Raw genomic sequence first — 22786 nt, 5'->3', positions numbered from 1 at the left:
ACACAGCGTAACGGAACAATGAGCGAAACGGGACACAGCGTAACGGAACAATGTGTGTAACGGGACACTATTTCGTGCATGCAGCCGGCGTTCATCGATTTATTAGACGTTGTCACGTCAATTGAAAGAACCTACTTAGTGGCATATAGTTCTCTCGAAAAAAAAATTTCGAGACTAGTTGTGTATGAACAGACTGTAGCATCGTCTGTGCTTCGTGATTGGTTGAGTTTCTCTCAGACACGTGTCTACTGACGGCTAACGTATCACAGCCATTTTGCAAGGGAGAAAAACCGTTCTGATTGGCCCGGCCAAATAAGGCAACGGCTTCTCTTGCAGACAGTTGCCGAATACAAGGCACGGGCATATATGTTGCAGTATAATGAGATTTCAGATTCATTCGCGAAACATACTTTCCCTTACACATACTGAATTAAAATTCCGACACAAAACGTGCTGCGAGATTTCGCAACCTCAGAACTCGCTAGCTGCGTTGCCATGACTGGAGGCATGTACTTATAACGAAATGATTTTGAGACTATATCTGTCAACACACTGTAGGATCATCTGTGTTTCGTGACCAGTTGAGTTTCTTTTAGGCACATGTCTGTCGGCTTACCAATCGCAGGAAGAAAACGAGTTCTGAATAAATAAGGAAAATGGAATAGTCATTTACAAGGATGAAAACACTGCCGCGGGCATGCCTTATTGCAAACTCGTGGGCGTTCTTTATTTATATATATATATATATATATATATATATATATATATACATATTCCCCCCGAAAAACACCTGCCCCTAGTTTAGACCGATACGTTATGTGGGGCCAAAATTACTTTACTGTGGAACTTACACGTGGGATCTATACATAAACGAATTATCTATGCGTGGGCCCTTCACAGCTGTGTGGGGCCTGCTCGTGTTGGTAGCTAGTTCTGACCGGTAAGTCCAGAACGTGCTCTAGGATGTGAGGTGCATAGCGGCTGTCAGTAGGGCCGTTTTCTGGTGCTGTGGTTGCAGCCTCAAATAACTGTAGTCCGAGTAGAAATGCCAAAGGGGCACCAACGGACACGGAGACAGCGCCGGGAAAACCTGTGCGATACACAGCATCAGTTTACTTCGTCGGTCAGCCGTCACAGTTCATGAGTAACCTTTTCTCGCCGAAACTTGGACCTTAATTCGGGGCATGCAATTATCGTGAAAAAATTCTGATCGCTCATTAGACTACAATAAAGTATGCCTGCGCTAGCGATTGTTCCCTTGTGAATGGCGGCCGTCAGCAAGAGAAGTCATTTGACCAGACGATTCAGGACGCATTTTGCTTCCGCAGTGGATGGCTATGATTGGTGTGCTGCAAGTATACACGTACCTGGATTCAAACCCAGCCAACATAAAAAACAGACAAGGCTACAAAGTTCTTTAGTACACAGCTTGTCTGAAAATATTTTCACGAAAAATACATGGCCCTACTTATAATCATTAGGGACCGGAAAAATTCGCGGATTCAATGACCTCTAGGATAGCCTCCATTATCCTCTGCATTTCTAAAGTAAACACGCGTGTTCATTGGGTACTAAATTGTGAGGCGTCTCCACTGGGTAGCTTGTGATTCGACGCTTCTTTGGTCGATAGTCTCTCATTGGCCCAGAGAGTTCCAACTGCGAGCCAATAGCAGAACCAGCAGAAATGTACACAAGTTTGATTTTCAGCCTATCACGAAATGAATCCGCGAATTTTTCCGGTCTCTAATTAATAATATGCCTACGGATTCCGTGCTAGACTCAAATATCCTATACATTGTCGTCACTTGAACGAGGTTATTGGCCAACACCGAGGTCTAAAACTTTTCCCGCCATGGGCTGGATTGCGCGTGACTGGACTGTTCATTCTTTCAAGGCGTGTCAAGAGAACTATGGGGTGGTCATCAAACATAATCCTACACAATAATGTGCTTCAAGTTTACTTTAAGACTGAATGAACCTGCGAGATCTTAGCACCTCTACTGATAATCATGACAACCTTGCCATTTACTGTAAATGAGAACAGCAAGATAAAGTGTGCAGTGTTTCTGAAAGTAAACACCGTTGTTGGTGCAAGGAAATGAGTGACACACATCAAATATTTTTATCTTGGTATTGCACATGTGTAACAAGCTACCAATCCTGGAACTATCTTTCTTGTCTCTGAAACTTGTTATTTTATAACGTGTGTTAGAGTGTACCTACATATGATTTGTTTCTATGTTTGTATCTAGTATTATTGCTACATAAATATTTAGACACCCAAATATCTATTTTTCAAAAGATACGTACAGTTTTATTTCTAAAACATGAATAATACAGTCAAGAACGAAGCCTAAGTTACTGATAGGGTGAGGCATTTATACAAGTGTTTAATTTCTCCAAACCCCTGATGTTTCCCTTTTAAAAACATTTTTCGTGATAAATTATTTTGGTACTTCCTTATTGTATACAACCGAGTATAAAATTTGTGCATACCACTACACAGGAAAGTAATATTGCGAGTATTTTATGCTTTCAAACGTACTAAAATATTTCAATGTATACGAACGCTACGCTAAAATGCGTATTCAGTAAGACTGGCAATAGGTCTAAAAGGCAGCACGACAGGCGCGGCAATGCAGCCGGGCTCACCTTCATTATCTCGTACTCCTGCATGGAGCACGAGTCCACTCCCTCCTCGTCCCCCCCGCCCTTGTCGCCCTGCTCCGGGTCCACTGGCAGGCTGGTCGCCTCACTGCTGCCAACCCCGCGCGCCAGGCTGCTCAGGTTGCCAGGCGCCGGGCTGGTGGCGTCATCGTCTGGAACACCACTCGATACACTCGCCACAGGAGCACGCGGAGAAAACCAACCTGAGTCTCACCAATTGAAGCTCAGTGAATCACAAAAACAAAACTAATTTAAAAAAAAAAATGACTTCTATCAGCTTGTGAACTTCTCGTTTCTTCAGCAAGAGTTCTAATACAAGCCAGATTTTTTTTTTTAAATATATATTTTTAAGTGAACTTGTGTTAACTACTTTTCTGTATGTTGAAGTCAGCTTTTTTCAAGTTATTTATTTTTCAATAGTGATGGGTAGAACTACTAAAGACGCTTCTCGAATGAGGAAACGATGGCTGGTTGAAACCTTTGATGATTGACAGAAAAATTAAAAAAACAATATAGGTAAACAGAAAAAATAAAAATTTATAAGAATGCAAGTTCACAGAAGCAAGAAAATATATTGTTGGTTATAAGAGTTTATGAGTTAACTAATGAAGAAATGAAATGATGTAATGCCTCAACTATCGATATACTACTCAAATTAAAATTTGTGTAAGTTACTACATTAACTAGATACGATGCCCGACATGTATTTGGCAAGACCTAGCATTCCGTAATTTTTAGTTCTATCGAAAAAAGACAACGTTTGTTCAGACAGAAGCAGATAAAGAAGATAACTTGTGGAAGTTGGAAGGCAATAAACCACATTTGCAAGATTTTGCTCTTGTGCAGCACAAAATGGAAGGTTATAAAATTGGTTTTGAGTGTGGTGATTAGGGGTATTGGTGGAAACACTGCAATTGGAGTAGGAGTAGTGTTTTACCATGTGGGTTTTACAGCAAAGTAGGGCAGTCGGGTACGACCTGTCGCATTAAGAAACAAATGAAGACTTAACGATTTGGAAACAAGCATTTTCTGGCAATGTTAATGGAATCTAACAATTTATGTGTTCAAACTAAATATTACCAAGAAAATGTAAAAGCTCTAGTAGACACAGGTGCCACAAAATCTTTTGGTAACCAATTTTTTTTTCTGAGCGTATTAGTAGAAAATAATCTGGATCTAAAAAAAAAAAAATGTTAAAATAGGAGAAAGGGTCGAAATACTACTTACGATGCAGGTGTCACTAACAGTTAAGACTCCACATTAAGATCCACAAATTCTCCTGGGATATAAAATTGTTTAGGGTAATACCAGATTATATTCAGAACATTATTTTGGGCATAGAGTTTCTGGAGGATGTCCAGGCAATCATAAATTGCAAAAACAGATGTTTAAAATTTTTGTTTGAGCCCAAGATGCTGATAGAATTGGAGAAGCACAGGAGAATAAAGAGGATGGTGTGTTCCGAAAATCTCGTCGCTGATGCTCTCTCAGGTTGTATGATCTCAAGGAGTTTCAGGATGTGGAGACAGAAGAAGATCGAGACAGACCCGGAGATTTTGAGGAGGAATAGGTAGGTAGGTTGTTTGAACGTCATGTCGGGTTTTCCTGAGTGTTTCAAGGGGATAAGTGACTGACAAGATATAGATCAGGCAGTCAACAATTGGGTGGAAGCTAAACAATGCCGGTTATGAGGAGTTTCGTCTAGTGAATGGCATTTTGTATGTTTTAAAGGATGGCCTGAAGAAAGTTTATCACCCGAAATATTTTATTCCCATGTTGTTGAGGTATTTTCATGACTCCATCATTAGGGAACATGGATGAATTGACAAATTGCTGAGTATAATTGCTGAGAATTTTTTCGGTCATGAGATGTGATGAAGAGAGATATGTGCGGAAATATCATCTCTGCCAACTCAGTATCAGCCCGTCAACAGCAAGGTGGGAAAGTACGTTGTGGAAAGTCTTAGTCAACCGTAGGAAAGAGTTTATATTGATGTCTTTAGACCTCTACCTACATCATTAAATGGGAATAACTGTCTTCTTGTGCTTGTGGATATTTTTGGCAAATTTTATATTTTCATGCCCATGAAGGTTATGGGGAGTTTGCAAGTGGTGAAGGTTTTGAATGAGGTGTGGATACTATTTGATTAAGCAGAGCAGCTTGTGTCGAATAAAGCCAAATACTTCACCAGTAACAGTTTTCAAAACCAGTGCTTTGCCTGGGACATCAAACAATTTACCACATCGCCATATTATCCAAAACCCAATATGGTGGAGCATGTCAATAAGAACATTACAATAACTCTCACAATCGTCCACCACAACAAGCTGCGAAATAGGGACTAATCCATGATTGATCTTAACTTAGCTTATAATATGGGTACATCATAAGGCTACTAGGTTTATGTCTGCCAAGCTTTTTCTGGGAAGAGACATTAGTCACCCATTGTTAAACATGTGGGGTGTGAACCCTGCAAGATTCTCCGTACACAGTCCTCGATGACTGGAGAAAATCTAAGTGAAAACTGCCGAGAACCTGGAAAAGGCTCGCGAAAAGGTTAGCTGTCGGTACAACAGCGACAGATTGCCCAATTCCTTCCTTAAAATGGTCAGGAGGTGCTTTTTAGGCAATATGTTTTGAGCGATAGTTCTACATTTTTATTCAGAAAACTACAGCACGTGTACTCTGAAATTTCTGGGTGCTGACACCGTTTAGTTGCAGGATATTAAGGGTGTTTTCAGCGTTAAGAATGCCCATCATAGCTACATCAAACCTTTTTGTAAGCTTGGTTCTTGAAGCATTGGTTAATTTATCTGTTCAGTTTTTGTGACTTTAGTTTGTACTGCGGGTGTTGAGTCTTTTTTTTTGCTGAAAAGATGGAGTACTTATGATCTTTCGTTGTTGGTGCTATTTCGTGTTTAGGCCATTCTTGTGATTCTGTGTTTTGCTTAATTTTCTTAATTCTGGATTTTTTTCTTTTTGTGATATTAGTTTCAGCTCTATTCATTGTTCGCCTTTCATTTGTTTGATGTTTGTCACAGGGTCTAACTTCTCTTCAGCTAGTTCTCGAATTTCCACCTACATTTTATGTCGATTTATTTTTGCTTTTATTTAAAGAGGGGCGATTTGTGGCATTGTAATGCTACGGGCTATTTTCTTTGTTGTATATGCAGTTATGTTTATTTAATCGGATTTTAGTGTCCCTTCTGTTTATGATTAATCATTATTGGTTGGAATTTCATTTAACTTATAACCATTTGTTTTTTATTTTGCTTTTTATCTTGCATCTTTTGTTTATCTATGATTGGCAATAGCGCCGAAGTGCACTATAATGTTTATATATTTTAATTTATCTTGTGTATAAGTTTGTAACTTTTAATATAAGCCCTTTCATACTTTTATATTAATTTTTAAATTTTATCATCTATGTTGGGCAAAGATTTCTGTTTGATGTGTTATTCTACGAGTGAGTTTTGATTTCTACGATACTTCTTCGTGTAACGTGCGACACCAGCGCTCGAGTGCAGCAGTGGCAGGAAGAGAGACTGGAAGAGAGAGTCGACAAGTAATGACATCAGTTCCTGAGGCAGAAGCCCACGAGACCATAACTAAGAGCCGTAATCTTAGCAGAAGGAACGAAGATATAAGTTCCTGATGGCAACGTTAATGAACATAAAACAAAGAGCCATAATCTTCGTAGAAGGAAGGAAATCTTAAGTTTTTGAGGCCGAAGTTGACGAGACCAAGACCAAGAGCCGTAATATTCACAAAAGGGAGCAAAAAACATTAGATCCAAAAGTATTAAGTCAACGAAGCCAAAACCAAGAGCTGTTATCATCGCAGAAGGAAGTAACCACATCAGTTCCTGGGTTCGAAGTCAATGTGACTAAAACCAAGAGTCGTAATATTCACAGAAGGAAGTCAAGGCATCAGTTCCTGAGGCACAATTCGACGAGAACAAAACAGAGATCCGTAATTTTCGCAGAAAATGTAAACAAATCAGTTCTTGAGGCAGAAGCCGAAGAGTCCAAAACTCAGAGCCATAATCTTCGCAGAAGGAAGGATGACATAACTCCCTGATGCCAACGATGATGAAACCAAAAACAAGAGCCATAATCATTGCAGAAGGAAGTAACGACATCCATTCGTTAGTGCGACATCGACAAGACCAAAACCAAGAGCCGTAATATTTGCAGAAGGAAGAAAGAATATAAATTCCTGAAACATGGTAAGTGCAGCAGTAGTTACTTGAGCATGTGCACTAGTCCCACCCTGGTAAGTGCAGCAGCAGTTACCCGGATGGGTAAGCTAGTCCCACTAAGGTAGTTGCAGCAGTGGATACCTGGGTGGGTGCGCTAGTCCCGCCACGGTGTCTGCAGCAGCAGTTACCCGGGTGGTGTCTGCAGCAGGGGTTACCTGGGCGGGTGCTCTAGTCCCACCATGGTGTCTGCAGCAGGGGTTACCTGGGCGGGTGCGCACACAGCCGAAGGAGTGGTCGACGGCCAGCGGCGCGCCGCGCAGGCAGGCGGCGCGGTGCAGCTCGCAGTGGTTGGCGTACAGGCGGCCGTCGCTGCCGCACACCAGCTTGTGGTGCTTGCGACAGCGCGCCTGGCACTCGCAGCGCGCCTCGCCACCCCTCAACCGGCACTCGCGGCCCTTGCCGCAGTACTTGACGAGGCACGGGTCGAGCGACACGACTGCAACACGAGCATGCCCTCCTTCGAACAACCTTCTGCTGAATCATTTCATACATTATGGTATCCTCGAACATTTAATTATACTTTTCTTTCCTCTAGAAGCATATTTAAATCGTGATTTGAAATATTATTAAAACAACGAGTTTTCCTTATCAAAACTAAAAAATAATTAAAATGTTTACTTTTTGTAATCTATACTAATATTATAAAGCTGAAGTTTGTTTGTTTGTTTGTTTGAACGCGCTAATCTCAGGAACCACTGGTCCGATTTGAAAAATTCTTTCAGTGTTGGATAGTACATTTATCGAGGAAGGCAATAGGCTATATTATATTACCAATAACATTAGGGATCCTTACTAAAAGTACAATTTAGAATCAAATGTGTTGGAGGGGGTTAGATACAACTTGCAGTACACGTACGAAGTGTGTGTTGACAATGCCGCAGGCGCTAGAAGTTGCCACGCACTAGATGCCTTATCATTCTTAATTTTCCCATACAAGTAAAAAACACCCGTGTGATTTTAACAACGAAGCAATCAGTACCCTCATATAGAATACATAGAGATAGTGTGAGGTATATATGTAGATATAAAGAGATAAATACAGATAGAGAGATACATAGATATATAGGACTATAGATGTAGATAGAGATAAATATATATTTAGAGACATGGATGGATTATTTGTATATGTGTAACTACTTCAAACATATTAAAAAACAAAACTGAATGAGGCATTGCAATGCATGCCGAGCATTAGCTAGATAATGGAATCACAATATTAGTAATACCTTATTTTTCAGTTTTTTTCTATATTGCTTTGTAGAGTCTAGATTACATACAGACCAGGTAAATAACTATAAACTGGCAGAACAACGTCTGTCGGGATCTGAAAGTGATATAAATTATTTTGCTCACTTGACATTCATATTAAGAAGACAATTACTAACTACATCTGATCTCTAAACAGTTCCCCTTCATCCTGTGTTCAGCCCGGGCAACGCTGGGTACTGCAGCTAGTATTTCATATTCGTTATGTGGATAATATATTTAAAATACGACGCCAATAATAAAGTGTCTAGTAGCATTCACGCTAAAGCTTGCTTTTGTGAGTGGAATTTTCTGGATGATTATTGTGAATTTTTAAATAATGTTTAAAAAAGGAGACAAAAAATAAATAAATCTCAGTCTAACTCTTACAGCGCTCCGTCTCACAAATCATGTTTGTTATCCCATTTTGTTGTCTTTACGCCTAGAAATTATTCTCGCTGGCTTTCTTGGATTTCTGTTTCCTAACATATTTCGTCACCACTGATAAAATGTAAAAAAAAAAAAATCAATGTGTCCTATACATGCTTACTTACCTGACTATTTAAAGTTTTCAGTACAGTTTGGTAAGTACGAGGGACTTTCCGAAGTTAAGTTTCTTCATTTTTTTAAAGAGTATATGGTAAACCAGGTGAAACAAACAATCGTCACAATAATCCACACCCGTCGCTGGTTCAACGACGGAAGTAGCGTCAGCGGAGGAGGAATGACGCATGCGCAGAGCGCCGTAGAGGAGAGTGTAGCAGTAGACAAGCGTGCCCGAGGTTATTGGAGTAAAAATCACTATGTGCAGACAGACGTGTACTGCCAACATGGTCACTAATGAAAGCGCGCGCTGTTACCTGTTACACCTGCATTGAAAGCCGCACTCTCAGTGCGTCACTTCTAAACAATGCTGAGTTATAGCAGTGGCTGTGCGACAATTACGTGCATCGCAGGGCACCGAGTTTTAGCAGAATCGTTTCTTTAAAAAGATTGCCAGATACGACAAATGTCTCAATGTTCGTGGCGACTATTTCGAAAAATAGCGCCGCAAGGTGTGTAGTTCATTTTTTTTGGCAGTAAAGTTTCCGTGTGAAGTGAATATAAAATGACAAAACTTCCTTTCAGAAAGTCACTCGCATCATGAAACCACATTTGTGATAAAAAATTTCAAACAAGCTATTGTGGTAAATTAACATGGTGGCTGCAGCAGTAGTTACATGGATATATATATATATATATATATATATATGTATAGCTCGTGTTTTAACATTTATGGAAAGCCTCATTTTGTAATTTCTTTAAGTTGAAAATATTAACAGTCACGTTGTTCGTCTAGCTAGAGCATTTCCCACCTGCAGAGGTGTCGCTCACCACCACTCAGCACATAGGCACTGTGTCCAGTCACACCTGTTCTCCAGGTAGAGAATCCCCCACCTGCACAGGTGGGTTTGGCCACGCACTGGGCACGCCCTAGTCCATGTTCCAGGATGACATGGTGAGTGGTTCTTTGCTGCAACTACAGATTAGTAAAGTATCCAGATGGAGCATTAGCCGTCACACGTGAAGCTGTTTCCCCTCAAATTTTTAAGGAATTTTACATATGGCGGGGTTTTGTTTAAATTTGCATCATCTGTTCTAGCCTGCTTTGATTTACAACTATAGTTAACCTGTGCGGAAGAAATTTAGATCAAATTATTACAGTTTAATAAGTTTATTTTGATATATATATATGAAATAACCTTCATAATATTGATATGATTTGAAATGATGTCTGGATGACATAAAATATATTTAAAGTCTTTTTTTGCTATTATGGCGTACATATTGTTTCTTAAAAATAAAACTTGGAGTGAAATCTCACAACTAAGATTGGCTAAACTAGTCATTCATCAGGGGAAACAACGAGCTTAAAGCATACATGGAAGTAAATTAACGGCTATTTTAATATGTGTTGTTTTTACGTATGATTATATTTTCCATTCAAGAAGAACTCTTGTATTATTAGTAGTATTTGCATGTTTTTGCTTGGTTCCTACAGACATATAAGAAAATATAACTAACGCCGTAATTTTTTGACGTGACAACGTTTAATAAATCGATGAACGCCGGCTGCACGCACGAAAAAGTGTCCCATTACGCACACTGTCCCGTTACGTTGTGTCCCGTTACGCTTATTGTACACTTGCGCCGTATCTATCTCTCTTCCACTCGATTGGAACAACCATCGATTTGACTTTTTCGAGGCAAATTAAACTTGAAACACTCCCATTCGTTTCCTACTTTTCCTATCTTTAACATAACACAGATTGGAATAAGTTAAATAGCAAACATGTATAAAAGTTATAGTTAAAATAATCTCTTCGTTAAAGTAATAAACATATTTGAATTAATGAGTGCAAATAAAAGTAAATTTATCAATTAAATTGTAGATTTAATTTTACTCCTTCTTTGTATCCATACAAAATAGTGATAATTCAATAAAAATGATTCAATTTTATTCATAAAAGTATGAAATAATTTCATCAATGTTTTGTTATGACGTTGTCACGTTAAACTATCGTCCGTAAACCGACTTGACAGACAAACAATTTTTTAAGCACCTGGGAACATCGCTCTGACCTTTATTACCGTTACGATCATTCTAAACTCATTGCAGACCAGGCTTCGCACTCGAAAGGGACTTGTAAACTACCATCGGCGTGTAGTCACAGCAGGGAGGAACTAAACACAACTAATTAGTTTCCCTCGCTCGGAGCTAACAAGCCCTCACAACGCACGAAAGAAGAAGCCAAAACTACTCAGCCTTTTTTTTTCCTCCCCCGAGTATTTCGTGCGTTTCCCGACTGCCCCTCCGGCCTTTGCTCGGCCAAGCCCTCTGCAATCTGCATACATTACAGCCGGACTGGAATTACAACCGCACCGTTCGCTATTAATGTTTATTATCGAGCTTTATTCGTTCGTTAAAACGGGCGCGATTTGCATAAACAGAGACCCGCCGCTTCGGCAAGTAATTGCTTCTGATCTCAATTTGCTCGATCACGAAAACGAAGCAGCGCGAACGAAAAAGAACTTACTGAGTTCGTTCCATTTTTAGATTTGCGGAAGTGGTATGTACTGCTATGTGTTGTGTTAGGTTATATGATTCCTTTGACAGCCTTTGAAAAATCCACGCTTATTTCAATATACGTTTGAAATAAGGACGTATAAGCTGAGAAATTATAATTTCACTTAAGAGAGGAGATAATTAAAATACGGATGCCAAAAAATATTAGTAGTGTATAAATGGCGATACTGGGCCAGGATTCAGACTGAGGAGCCGAGGAGACAACCGCCATCTTGGATTGTGATGTCACGGCGGCCATCTTGGTGTCCAATTGCCTCAAAATTCCTCCACAATGACTCAAAAATTTTCAAAATTCCTAGAAATTTCCCTATTTTGAGAGGAAAATTCCAATTTTTAGGAAAATTTTCTCTTTTCTTTCCTCAAAAACATTCGGAGGCTTAATTTTCCTCAGAGAGACTTAATTTTGCTCACGGAGGCTTAACTTTCCTCTGACAGGCTTAAATTCCTTAAATTCCAAAAACCAAGCCTCGACCTTGACCGTAAGCTTGAAATTCTTTAACTTTTTTACGAAAAATCGTGAAAAAATTAAAAAAAAACTTTTAAAAAATGTTTACTTCCAAGTGTTTAGTTATTTAATACATTTCAGTCCTGGCTTCGAGTCCCGGAGAGAGTAAACCTGTTATTTATGTATAATAAATTTAAAAACAATTAGGTACAATTTAAAAAAATAACATCACACCGGTCATCTTGGAATCGAGAACCTTCCACCATCTCGGATGACGTCACGTCTGTCATCTTGAAAATACTGTTGCCTAGGCTAAGGCCACAAAAATATTTTGGTTCATATATTTTATATTTTAGTTTATTTTACTCTATGGATTTTAGGCTGTAATTGGTTTTATTGTAAGTTTTAATATTTGTTTACGGCTGCTCAAATAGGTAGGTAAATGTAAGCTATTATTTGTACGCGGCAGTCTCCTAAGTTTGTAGGTTTTTTGAAGTTATACTTCTTTCGGCGCGTTATGAAAAAATGATGAGGGTGAAATTTTAAGATGCGCGCGCACCACGTAACGATATTTTCACAGGAAGATGGCGGACCCACGTGTATAAACATAAACCCACATTAGGAGACATACCAAACGTATTGGTGTGCCAAATGAAACTTTATGATAGTGAATTTACCATGGAATTTATTATGGTAAACTAAAATAGTCATAGTAAAGAGTAAATTCTAAGGTTTAAAAAAAAAAACATTATTTCGGTATCACATCATATATAATGGGCCTACACATTTTCATCGTAACCTTCTGTCAGAGCAGTGGTTATACTGCGCGGTCAATAAGCTGATGGGCCGTGGTTCAAACGGCGGTAGGTACTTTTTTTGAAGTTATACTTGTTTAGGCGCGTTATGAAAAAATGATGAGAGTGAAATTATGAACGGTTCGCGTTGTTTTTAATTAATTAACTTTTCGCTAAACATTTTATACATTCGCTCATATGTCCCTGCGGAAGCACCGTGTGTCAGCCTGCACTGCGCGCCCGGCGTGAAGCATGCGAGAGGAATGCTGATGAATGAGCCAAGAGGCGCCGCCCGACAGACGAACAGTGAAGTGGGTTGGAAGGAAAGAGACTCCGCGAAGGATGGATCCAATAAGGGCGCTGGAGCCGGAGATGGACAAAACATTACGTTTCAGATCCACATTTTTTTTTTTTTTTTTGCTACGCTTCGCGGAGCTTTTGATGGCGTCGCGGTCATCCCTAATTAGAAAAGTGTCGTTCTCCCGAAGCGGGAGGAGACAGAAGTAATTAAAAGCCATTCATCAGCGGGCTGCAGTTTTCTCCAATTCTCGCATCCGGAATGAGAGAAAGAAAAAAAATAAAAGAATTCCGCAAAAAAATGTTTTCAACCATTCAGAGTTTTAATTACTCGGATTATTTTCTCTCTGCGTTTTATATTTATAAACAATGGAAGTAACTATACGTGTTAATAAAAGTCGGGAAGATACGGCTAAAATTAAATAATGTGTAAAAAGTAACTATTCGCAATGTATTTACACAATTAAGTAACACCGTAGATATTGTTATTAGTAGTATAAACAGTTTAAATGAGAATTTATTTCAAACTGAATGGACAAAATACTGTTAATAGTGAAAAATTATTTAATGTTCGGCTGAAAATATAGATTTATTTTTCTTCGCAGGAAAATCATAAAAAAATACAATTGATGTTACTTAAATCAAGAGAGAGCAACAGCAGGGCCAGTCAAGCCGTGCTTGTTAAATGTTCAATATTTCCCGCGAAAATCTGATAATATCTACGGATTTTAAGTTGGCGATCGTGGCGAAGAGTGCTTTGATGGCGGCCGAGGCCAAGGCCCCTATCGCAGAGAGGTTTGGAAATGATAATTTTAAGACTTTTTGAGGACGTTTCAAGCCGGTGTTATTTTCATAATTAAAATGGGAAATTTTCTCTCAAAAACGGCGATTTTGTGGCAATCAGCATCAAAAATGGCCACCGTGACGCCTAACTCTAAAATGGCGGACATCGACGCACCGACACCAGGGCTCGGACCTACTATTATACACTACTGACCTGTTCCAGAAAAAAATTTCTTTAGTTAAAATTTAATATTCAATATGAAAAATATTGACGTATAAACAGATTGAGCAAACTAATTTCATAAAAATAAAAAAAAAAACACGATGAATGATTTGGTTATCATTGAAGAGTTTAATCTCTGCTGGAAAAAAAAAAAAACAACCCTGACGGTCATTCCAGTCACTCCGCGCCCGCTATGCGACTCTTCATCAAGAGTCTGTCGTGTCGGGAATTCCGTGTCTCGCTGACGTCACAGTCGTTAGTAACGTGAATGGTCGCGAAGTCATTTTACTTGTGTCGTGACCGTCGCACTCTGGGTTTTGCAATTGGGGGGGGGGGGGGGGGGGGGTTTATACAGCGGTGACGAGGTCGCCGGTAGCGACAAAGCGTGTAATTCGATCGCCGAGCGGGCCGTGATGGGCCGATGCTGTTAGGCAAACATCCTCCCCCCCCCCGCACCCAGACTCCGCCATCTGCTCCACTGACGCACTGGACGCACTGTGTAATTATCGCGGACTGTCGCGCCGGCCACCAGGAGCGCCGCTGCGCCAACTGAGTCAGACGGGAAGCCTTCATTTCACAGACGAGAGAGACACACCCGAAGTTCATGCGCTTTTTTCCCCCGTATCTTTAATGTAGCTATCCTAACCAAATCAACATTCCACAATGTTTTAAAGTATTTATAACGTAGCTAACCTAACCTAATTGACCATTAGTATCATTTTATCAACAGCGCCATATTTACAATGAACAAAAAGAAAAAAAAACCGAAGATGCACGATCGGGCGTTTGGCTCTCGAGTCTGTGAAAAGAAGGCTTCCCGAGTCAGACAAGCCTCAGGTAATCATAGTAAATGTACACCCCTACTCCTCAACTTTCCGTAGCCCTACGCTCTTCAATGTCGTTCTGTCCAGAAGAAATAAAGGTAATCAAGCTACGTCTTAAAAAAAAAAAAAAAAACTACTGAAAGGTAATGTAGATGTTACTCGTTAAGAAAAAAAATCATATAACTATAAACTGATAGGATTACAGTACACTCCCGATTATCCGCGAAATTAAGTGGCAGGGCCACCGCGGATAGTGAAAATCGCGGATAATCCGCAAAAGAGACGAAAATGGGAAACAAAAAAATGAAAAATTAATTTCAACTTAAAAATCTAAAAATGTATGTACGGTCAAAGTTATAATCAACAGTAAAAATTGTTAAATGATGCTAAAATTTTTGTATTTTACTGAACAATTAACACAAGTTACAATACATTTCAGTGATGTAAACATAAAAATGATCGATAATTGCTTCGTAACAAGGATAAAGTACTGTACGTACTCGGAGACTTCATTAGACACTGCGTGAGTTCCGAGAAGGCCTGTGGCGTTTTACTGTATACTGCACACAATACGCTCGTGAATAGAGTTCAAATTTGCTCACTTGTAATAAAATACAGATTTACATATGTGCTGTATTTTTTCGTAGCATGCGCGGATAATCCTCACCGCGGATCATCCGCCCACGGATAATAGGGAGTTTACTGTATATTTTAAATAATTCAATAAGACAAACTACAATATAAGACTACACTTGTAACTAGAATAATGTTACTCATAAGGGGCTGCCTCGAGTAGGGGAACGAGGTGGGTTCTGGACCATTTGAGAATCGACACAATGGATCCAGTCACCCCAGATAACTTCCTGACCCCTCCGCACTCCTACTGGGACCCCACACAAATGGATCCAATCCTTATCATCCTGCACAATCATTTTGTAGTCTACAGTGGCAACCATATTGTTGCGGTCTGCGGTCGGCCGCCATCTTAGCTCCAAATCTTAGATATAAGTGTCACCAGTGTCGCCGATGAAGTTCATATTGCACAAAAATTCTCTATTGCGGTGGCTTCCATTTACAATTCCAACTATGTAAAGCAGTCTGTTAAACTCGGTATAGAGAAACACTGTTGGGTAGAAAAATACTATAGAGGAAGAGGATCTTTCCGGTCTCTGTCTTCAGTAAAAATGGAGCTGAGAATTAAGTCAGTTTAAGGTAATGCAGAACTAAATGTTTATTAGATTGCTAACTTTAGCAAGTGTTTCTGTAGCAGTGTATAATTTATGTAAAAAAAAAAATTGTTTGTAATTATATTGTTTTATTTCTTGAACTGGTCACTTTTATGGTATTTCTAATTAATTTTTTTTTTGCATTATCTAAGGATCGAAGCAAGGGCAGTTAGTTATACATCAAATTAATCAGCAAATAAACGAGTGATTTTTTTTTTAAATTTTGGAATGTTTTCCGAATTTTTAACTAAATAATTAGAGAATATCAAGATGACGGTCAGTGCATTATCATCGGCTTACTGGAGACTGGTAGTAGAGAAATTTGAGCGTCTTTTAGGACATTCCACCATATTAATTTTAATTAATATTTTTTACATAAAATTAATTTGTTGCACTGATCAAGTATCGAACCAAGGACAGCAATCGATGAATTATATAATTACTTAAAAATTAATTATTTTAAATGACTTTTGGAAGTGTTCCGAAATTTCAAGATTAAAAATTACGAATTGACAAGATGGCGGCCAGATTTCAAGATGGCAGGCGTCCTGGAAATAAATATTCCTACACTCTAGCGGGTACAAACTAAACTAACACGATGGCAGTGCCCTCTAGCAGAAAAATACAATATGACAGATCCAAGATGGACGTCTCCAGCAGACGAAAAGAGGATGGCTGCCATGATGTCATGCTGGCTGAAGTAATTAATATATTCCTTGGCATTAGTGGTGGGAGGTCAGTATGCCGGTGGATTCCGTGGAGGAAGAATCTATAGCCATTTTTAATCAAATGACCTCGTCGTGTTCGAACCTTGAACTCCATATCTTAAGTGCGTTTTTTTAAAAATATTAAAACTTTTTTATTCATTTTTTATGTATTGAAAAAGTCATGATTTCTAGCATAAAAAAGGATTTTCATAATGGCGACCGTTACGAAAAGTACAACGTTTCTAGAAATCAAGATGGCGGGTGTGATGATAAGATTTTTAAATTTTTAAAAAATTTTTTTGGTCAAATATTAAGGCTTAGGGCGGCTTGCTTTTAGAAGTCTATAACCGATTTTAGAAATTTAGATTCTTTCAAAATCAAAAGTCTGTTGAGGCATTTCGAATTTCGATTTTTTGAATTATTTTTGAGGGATAAAACGGGAAATTTTTGCTCGAAATCAAGGATTTTTTTTGTTGGCATTTTTAGGATTTTTGAGTAATTTTTGAGGAATTTTGATTCCAAGTTGGCTGCCGTGACATCACAAACCAAGATGGCGGACAGTGTCTCCGCTTCCATATACAGAACCCAGGGCTTGGACCGGCAAACATATACGTACAACGCCCAATAACTGACGTAACTATTTAAATAACCAGTTATTCAATCGTAACCATAACTGCCATAACTGGTGTTGAAGAATAACCATTTTGCTCATCCGTAGCTGCGATCTGCGTTTGATGGCAAGCAAGCAACGTTTTTCATTTCATGCAGTGAATTCCGGCGGCGGGCGTAGAAATTGTGTGTGTGATTCGCATCCAGAAATGTTGGTATTTGAGAAACGAATCTTTTATTTATCACTTTATTTATCACGCTCGGAATTGTTTTGAAGGATTCTACGTTAGATTTAGCGCCAGAGTTTCATATTTGATGATTATTTGCAACATGAGCAACATTACAACCATGCAATCGCTTATTACCGAGGATATATGTTAACACATAACTGGCGAGTCCTAAAAGACTCACTCATATTGTATTGTATACCTCCTCTCCCCCCATTTTTTCCAAGAAAAATTCCCGCATTCGTCATTGCACGCTCAGTTTTTTTTTTTTTACGATAGTGCAGAAGCAATGATAAATATAACATTTAGAACATTTTGATGGCCGCAAAATGATAACCAAGAAACGCGTTAAACTAAAGATTTATTTTCTTTTTAAAAATTAATATTATTTTTTTTTCAACTTTCACCAAGTTTAAATAAAAAAAAAACATTTTTTTTGCGATAGGGTGACACTTTATAACTTATATTTAAAAAAAAATATATCGACTGCAAGCGAAAAAAAATTAGATCGTCAGTCAAGCGTTAAAAATTAAACAATACACCTTTGTAAACCAGAAACTGAAAAGTTGGGTATTTCAAAAAAAAAATTACAATGCTTCTAGGCGCTCACTAAGAGGAAGCTTCCTTAAGCGCTAGGCAAAAAATAAAAAAAAAATAAAAAACTAAGTAATAACAAGTTTAGTGTTTTTATAATTTTGTTCTGTTGATAATGCTTTTTGCATTTTTTAAGACAACTGGCGCGAAATTTGATTTTTATTAGTACAATAAATAGTTAATAACAAATATCGTCGTTGCAAGGATAGGGCTGGTGACAGATACTGCTAACTGTAAATAGACCTAAAACACTCATTAGACTCAAACTGCCGTCGTGAGAGAACAACTTAGAAGTGACTCACTTAAACCACCGTCACTAGTGGGCGTGTAGATAATCTCGCCCCTGGGAGCTTCAAACCCCACGAGTGCCATCAGCCATTTACATTTTTAAAAGCGTCTAATGCACCTACGTGGAGAGCGACTTAGCCCTGGTTAGAGTGGAATCAAGTATTCATGTGGTCGCTGCAATTAAGAACCCATTAGCGACCCCAGACATATGTCGAGTCATATTAGTGCTGCAGGAAAAAGTGTTCTCAGTAGTATGATAATAGTAAGCCGAGCGTAGACTTCAGGCTGGGAAGCAGGGAGCAGGTCAATGACCCCAACCGTCATCTTGGATTGTGATGTCTCGGCAGCCATCCTGGATGACCTTGACCCTTGATCTTGAAAGTTACTTTGACATTTGACCTTGATATTTAACCTTGACCTTTGACCTGACATTTTACATTTGACCCCGATCGCCATCTTGGTTTCCACCATTTTGATTTTAGAATGTTCTGCCATCTTAAATGTTGCCATATTTGAATCGAATGCCCCATTCTTGTGCATTACAACTTGCAATGCGGTTGCCAATTTGAAATTCTGTAATTTTCATGCAGAAAAAAACCAAAATTTTAATATTTATGTAAATAATTTAATAAATAATATTTTAATAAATTTTTTCCACTATTTTAAGTATGACATTACCATTGCAATGTTCGTTGAGGTCACCATCTATAAAATATATAATGTCCATAAGAAAAAATAAAAATAATTAAAACAATTATAAAACTATTTAATTAATAGAATTTAAAACTAAAAACAAGCACTTACACCTGGAGACCTCGGTTCGAACCCATTAAGAGCAACCCATTAAGATCCTTCATCACAGAAGCCATCGGCAGTCTGACCTACCACCATTAATGTCAAGACAAATATTACATCAACCTGTGTGATGTCATGGCATTGGATCCACTATTTTATTTTCGTCTGCTAGAGGGTAGCAAGTGATCGTCCTCTATGTATTTGTGATTCATTTTCGTGGTAGAATGCACCGTGGAATTGTATTTGCCCACTAGTTTTGACCATATATCCAACAACTTTTAATTTTCGTTAGTCATAAATGTCGCCACATCTTGGTATGGAAAGTTATGTTAAACCTTTCGACCGCAGAGGCTTTGACATTACTAAATGTAGAGTAGTGTTTGATGCCAAACTTCTTCATCGAATCCTTGAAAGTCGCATTGTAGAATTCTTTGCCGAGATCCATTTTCAGGTTCAATGGTACATGCCCATCATGCAAAATGTCTATCATGGCCATGGTTACATTGGTCGCATTATTCGATTTCACTGGTCTGACCCAAGAGAACTTGCTATACACATCGATAACCGTCAATATGTTGTTGAAACCTTTATTCATTCGGGAATATTTTAAAATCTCAATAAGGTCCACCTGGAATAAATAAAGTCCACGCATAACGACTTTGCGCCGAATTATTTTCGTCATGCAGGAGCGCGAAGTTCGCGAGTTATTCCGGTTCGACTCATTGTAAGTAGCCAGCTTCCCTCAGTTCTTTGAGTATGGAGACTATTATGTTGTTGTGTGAGTAGTTTCCTGCATTAAGCGAAGCCAGCAGCAGTCACATATGATCGACTAATTCGTTTGGGTCATCCCAATAAACATAGTCAAAGTTATGAGCACTTTCTAGCTTTTGTAAAACTTCACCATGTACTGCTAGTTTATTGAAGAGATTGGTGAGGATGTCGATTTGTTCATGATATTCATCTTTATATATGGCACTTTACAGATAATTATTGTAAAAAAGTCCATAAGTTAGTTATAGACTTTAATGTGCTCTTGCAAATCTTCACGGGAAAAGCTTTTAGTTTCCCTACGAAACATCAATTTGAACAGATGTAGTGTACTTTATGTTTTGTACACTTAATGATATTTCCTGATAAAAAGTTTATTTCTTTAGCACCGAGGAACCACCTATTATGTTTTCTGTACACTCTGTAGTTTGTGTCATTACTCCGACTCGTGAAAAATATTAGGTATGGTGTGAGCATTTTATTAATTTGGTGTCAATGTTTCAGTAATTTTTCTTGTGCATAAACCCGGTACTCATTGTTACTGGTTAATATTTCCTCTTCTTTGCAGTTAGCATCTCATCAACTTCTGTCTTCATGCTGATGGTTGGTTCATCCTTATTTTTTAGTACATCTAGACAGCAGGTCGCTCAGTTTGTTACTGTCGTCGACGGTGTAAGGATCACATAATTTGTTCCATCTGGTGCATAAGTCGTGTAAATTACCTGTTCTTGAGAACTCAATGGCATCTTTACCGTCTTTAACGTCGAACTCGATGGAGGTTGTACCATCGACTACGGGAACCATGACGTCAGCGACGACGATGGTGGAGCAGATCCCGTTGGCAACGGCGACTTCAACACTGAAGGAGACTTCAACAGACGTGATACCACCAGCAGAAGAGAGCTTAATGCCGGTAGTGCTGGATGTACAGGAAACCTCGACGAACGCTGTTAGGCCCTCGATGGAGACTTCAATGGATGGCGAATCGTCAACAACTAACGAACATCGATGTCGTTACTGTGACAAGATTGTCTAAAACATCAGCAATGCTCGTCGACACGAGAAAAGAGAATGTGCTAAGAACCTTTATCGTAAAATGTTTGGCTGTATTAAGTGTTGCAAGCATTCTACAAGAAATTCTAATTTTAAGCATCACTTGGAGACATGCAAAGGCCCTGCAGTGCGGCAGAAAGTAAAGGTTTCGGTGCAAGAGCGAATGATTGATGTGCATAAGAGTATGCCTGGAAATGGTACACCCACAGTTAAATCGACATCTGGTTCGGGATCGTCTTCAACTAGGCATCCTATTGGCAACTGCGATATGACGTTTGCATTTGGACATGATGTACGGAGACATGAGAGGATTAAATATACGAAGAATCCTTCTCGCATGAAGTTTCGCTGTGATGAGAGTCATAAATGGTTTGCTCGAATTGATAATTTGCGCCGACATGCAAACAACTGTAAACGTGATGTCCGTGTGCCTACTGTTGAACTACCTGTAGAAAGTTCGACTCCTCGGTTTAGATTGGTGATTCGTGAGCGTACAAGCAAAAAAGCAGATGTGCAGCAACCGATTGCTATGACATCTGGACATGAAACTAAACCCAAGTCTGTGTTCGGTGCATTGCAGGTGAATAATAATGGCTTCTCTTTGGCACAGTCTGCATTTCGTGGAACATTGAAAGACTATTATTATCTAAATACGTTAAGTGAGTCGAAGGACATTTGTACTTTTCTTGATGATATCAGACAGGATATATTCAATCAGCTTACTGATGATGTAGCAACAAACGGTCCATTAAAATATAACTTGTGGTTGGACTGTATATATGTAAAGCCGTATCCGTTCAATTACAAAGTGAAGAAGTGTGCATTCAGACATCGGCTGCAGTAATTTACAGTTCTAACGATGTGAAGTAAACTGTTAAACACGGTGTCCAGAAACTCTGTCAAGAAGAGGAGGACTATGTCAGTAAAAGTTCTGTCTGGTCTCTGTCTAGTATAAACCGATTGGAGCTAAGAATTAGTCATTTCACGCCTATGCGGACCTAAATGTTTGTAAGATTGCTAACCTTCACAGGTGATTCTGTAGTAGAATATAAATTAAGTGATAAGATTTATTTTGTGATAGAACTTGTTTTATTTTTATTTCTCGAACCTGTCACTATTATGTTCAATTGTTATATTTAATTTTTTTGCATCATTCAAGATCGTACCAAGGACCTAAGTTGATCTAATTAATCAGTATATTGATTGAAAATTTATTTAATGAACTAGCTGCAGTACCCAGCGTTGCCCGGGCTGAACACAGGGTGTAGGGGAACTGTTTAGAGATCAGATGTAGTTAGTAATTGTCTTCTTAATTTGAATGTCAAGTGTGCAAAATAATTTATATCACTTTCAGATCCCGACAGACGTTGTTCTGCCAGTTTATAGTTATTTACCTGGTCTGTATGTAATATAGACTCTATAAAGCAATATAGAAAAAAAAACTGAAAAATAAGGGTTTACTAATATTGAAAATATTCCATTATCTAGCTAATGCTCGGCATGCATTGCAATGCCTCATTCAGTTTTGTTTTGTAATATGTTTGAAGTAGTTACACATATACAAATAATATATACAAGTCTCTAAATATATATTTATCTCTATCTACATCTATAGTCCTATATATCTATGTATCTCTCTATCTGTATTTATCTCTTTATATCTACATATATACCTCTATGTATTCTATATGAGGGTACTGATTGCTTCGTTGTTAATATCACACGGGTGTTTTTTACTTGTATGGGAAAATTAAGAATGATAAGGCATCTAGTGCGTGGCAACTTCTAGCGCCTGCGGCATTGTCAACACACACTTCGTACATGTACTGCATGCTGTATCTAACCCCCTCCA

At 38.6% G+C, this 22786-nt stretch overlaps 1 protein-coding gene across 1 annotated transcript in view; it reads right to left on the bottom strand.

The window, feature by feature from the left end:
- Positions 1-22786, bottom strand: part of LOC134542744 (follistatin-related protein 5-like) — an 84971-nt gene that overhangs the window by 34740 nt on the left and 27445 nt on the right. Inside the window, exons 2-3 of the mRNA XM_063387242.1 lie at positions 7132-7365; positions 2653-2819 (exon numbers count right to left, since the gene is read on the bottom strand). Coding sequence (XP_063243312.1) covers positions 2653-2676 — 24 coding nt within the window. The 5' untranslated portion in view covers positions 2677-2819; positions 7132-7365. The remainder of the gene's footprint in view (positions 1-2652; positions 2820-7131; positions 7366-22786) is intronic.

The sequence above is a fragment of the Bacillus rossius genome, assembly GCF_032445375.1.
Source record: "Bacillus rossius redtenbacheri isolate Brsri chromosome 9 unlocalized genomic scaffold, Brsri_v3 Brsri_v3_scf9_1, whole genome shotgun sequence".
In the NCBI taxonomy this organism is placed as follows: Eukaryota; Metazoa; Arthropoda; class Insecta; order Phasmatodea; family Bacillidae; genus Bacillus; species Bacillus rossius.
Note: the sequence above shows the minus strand (reverse complement) of the source record. Positions and strands in the feature narration are given on the sequence as shown.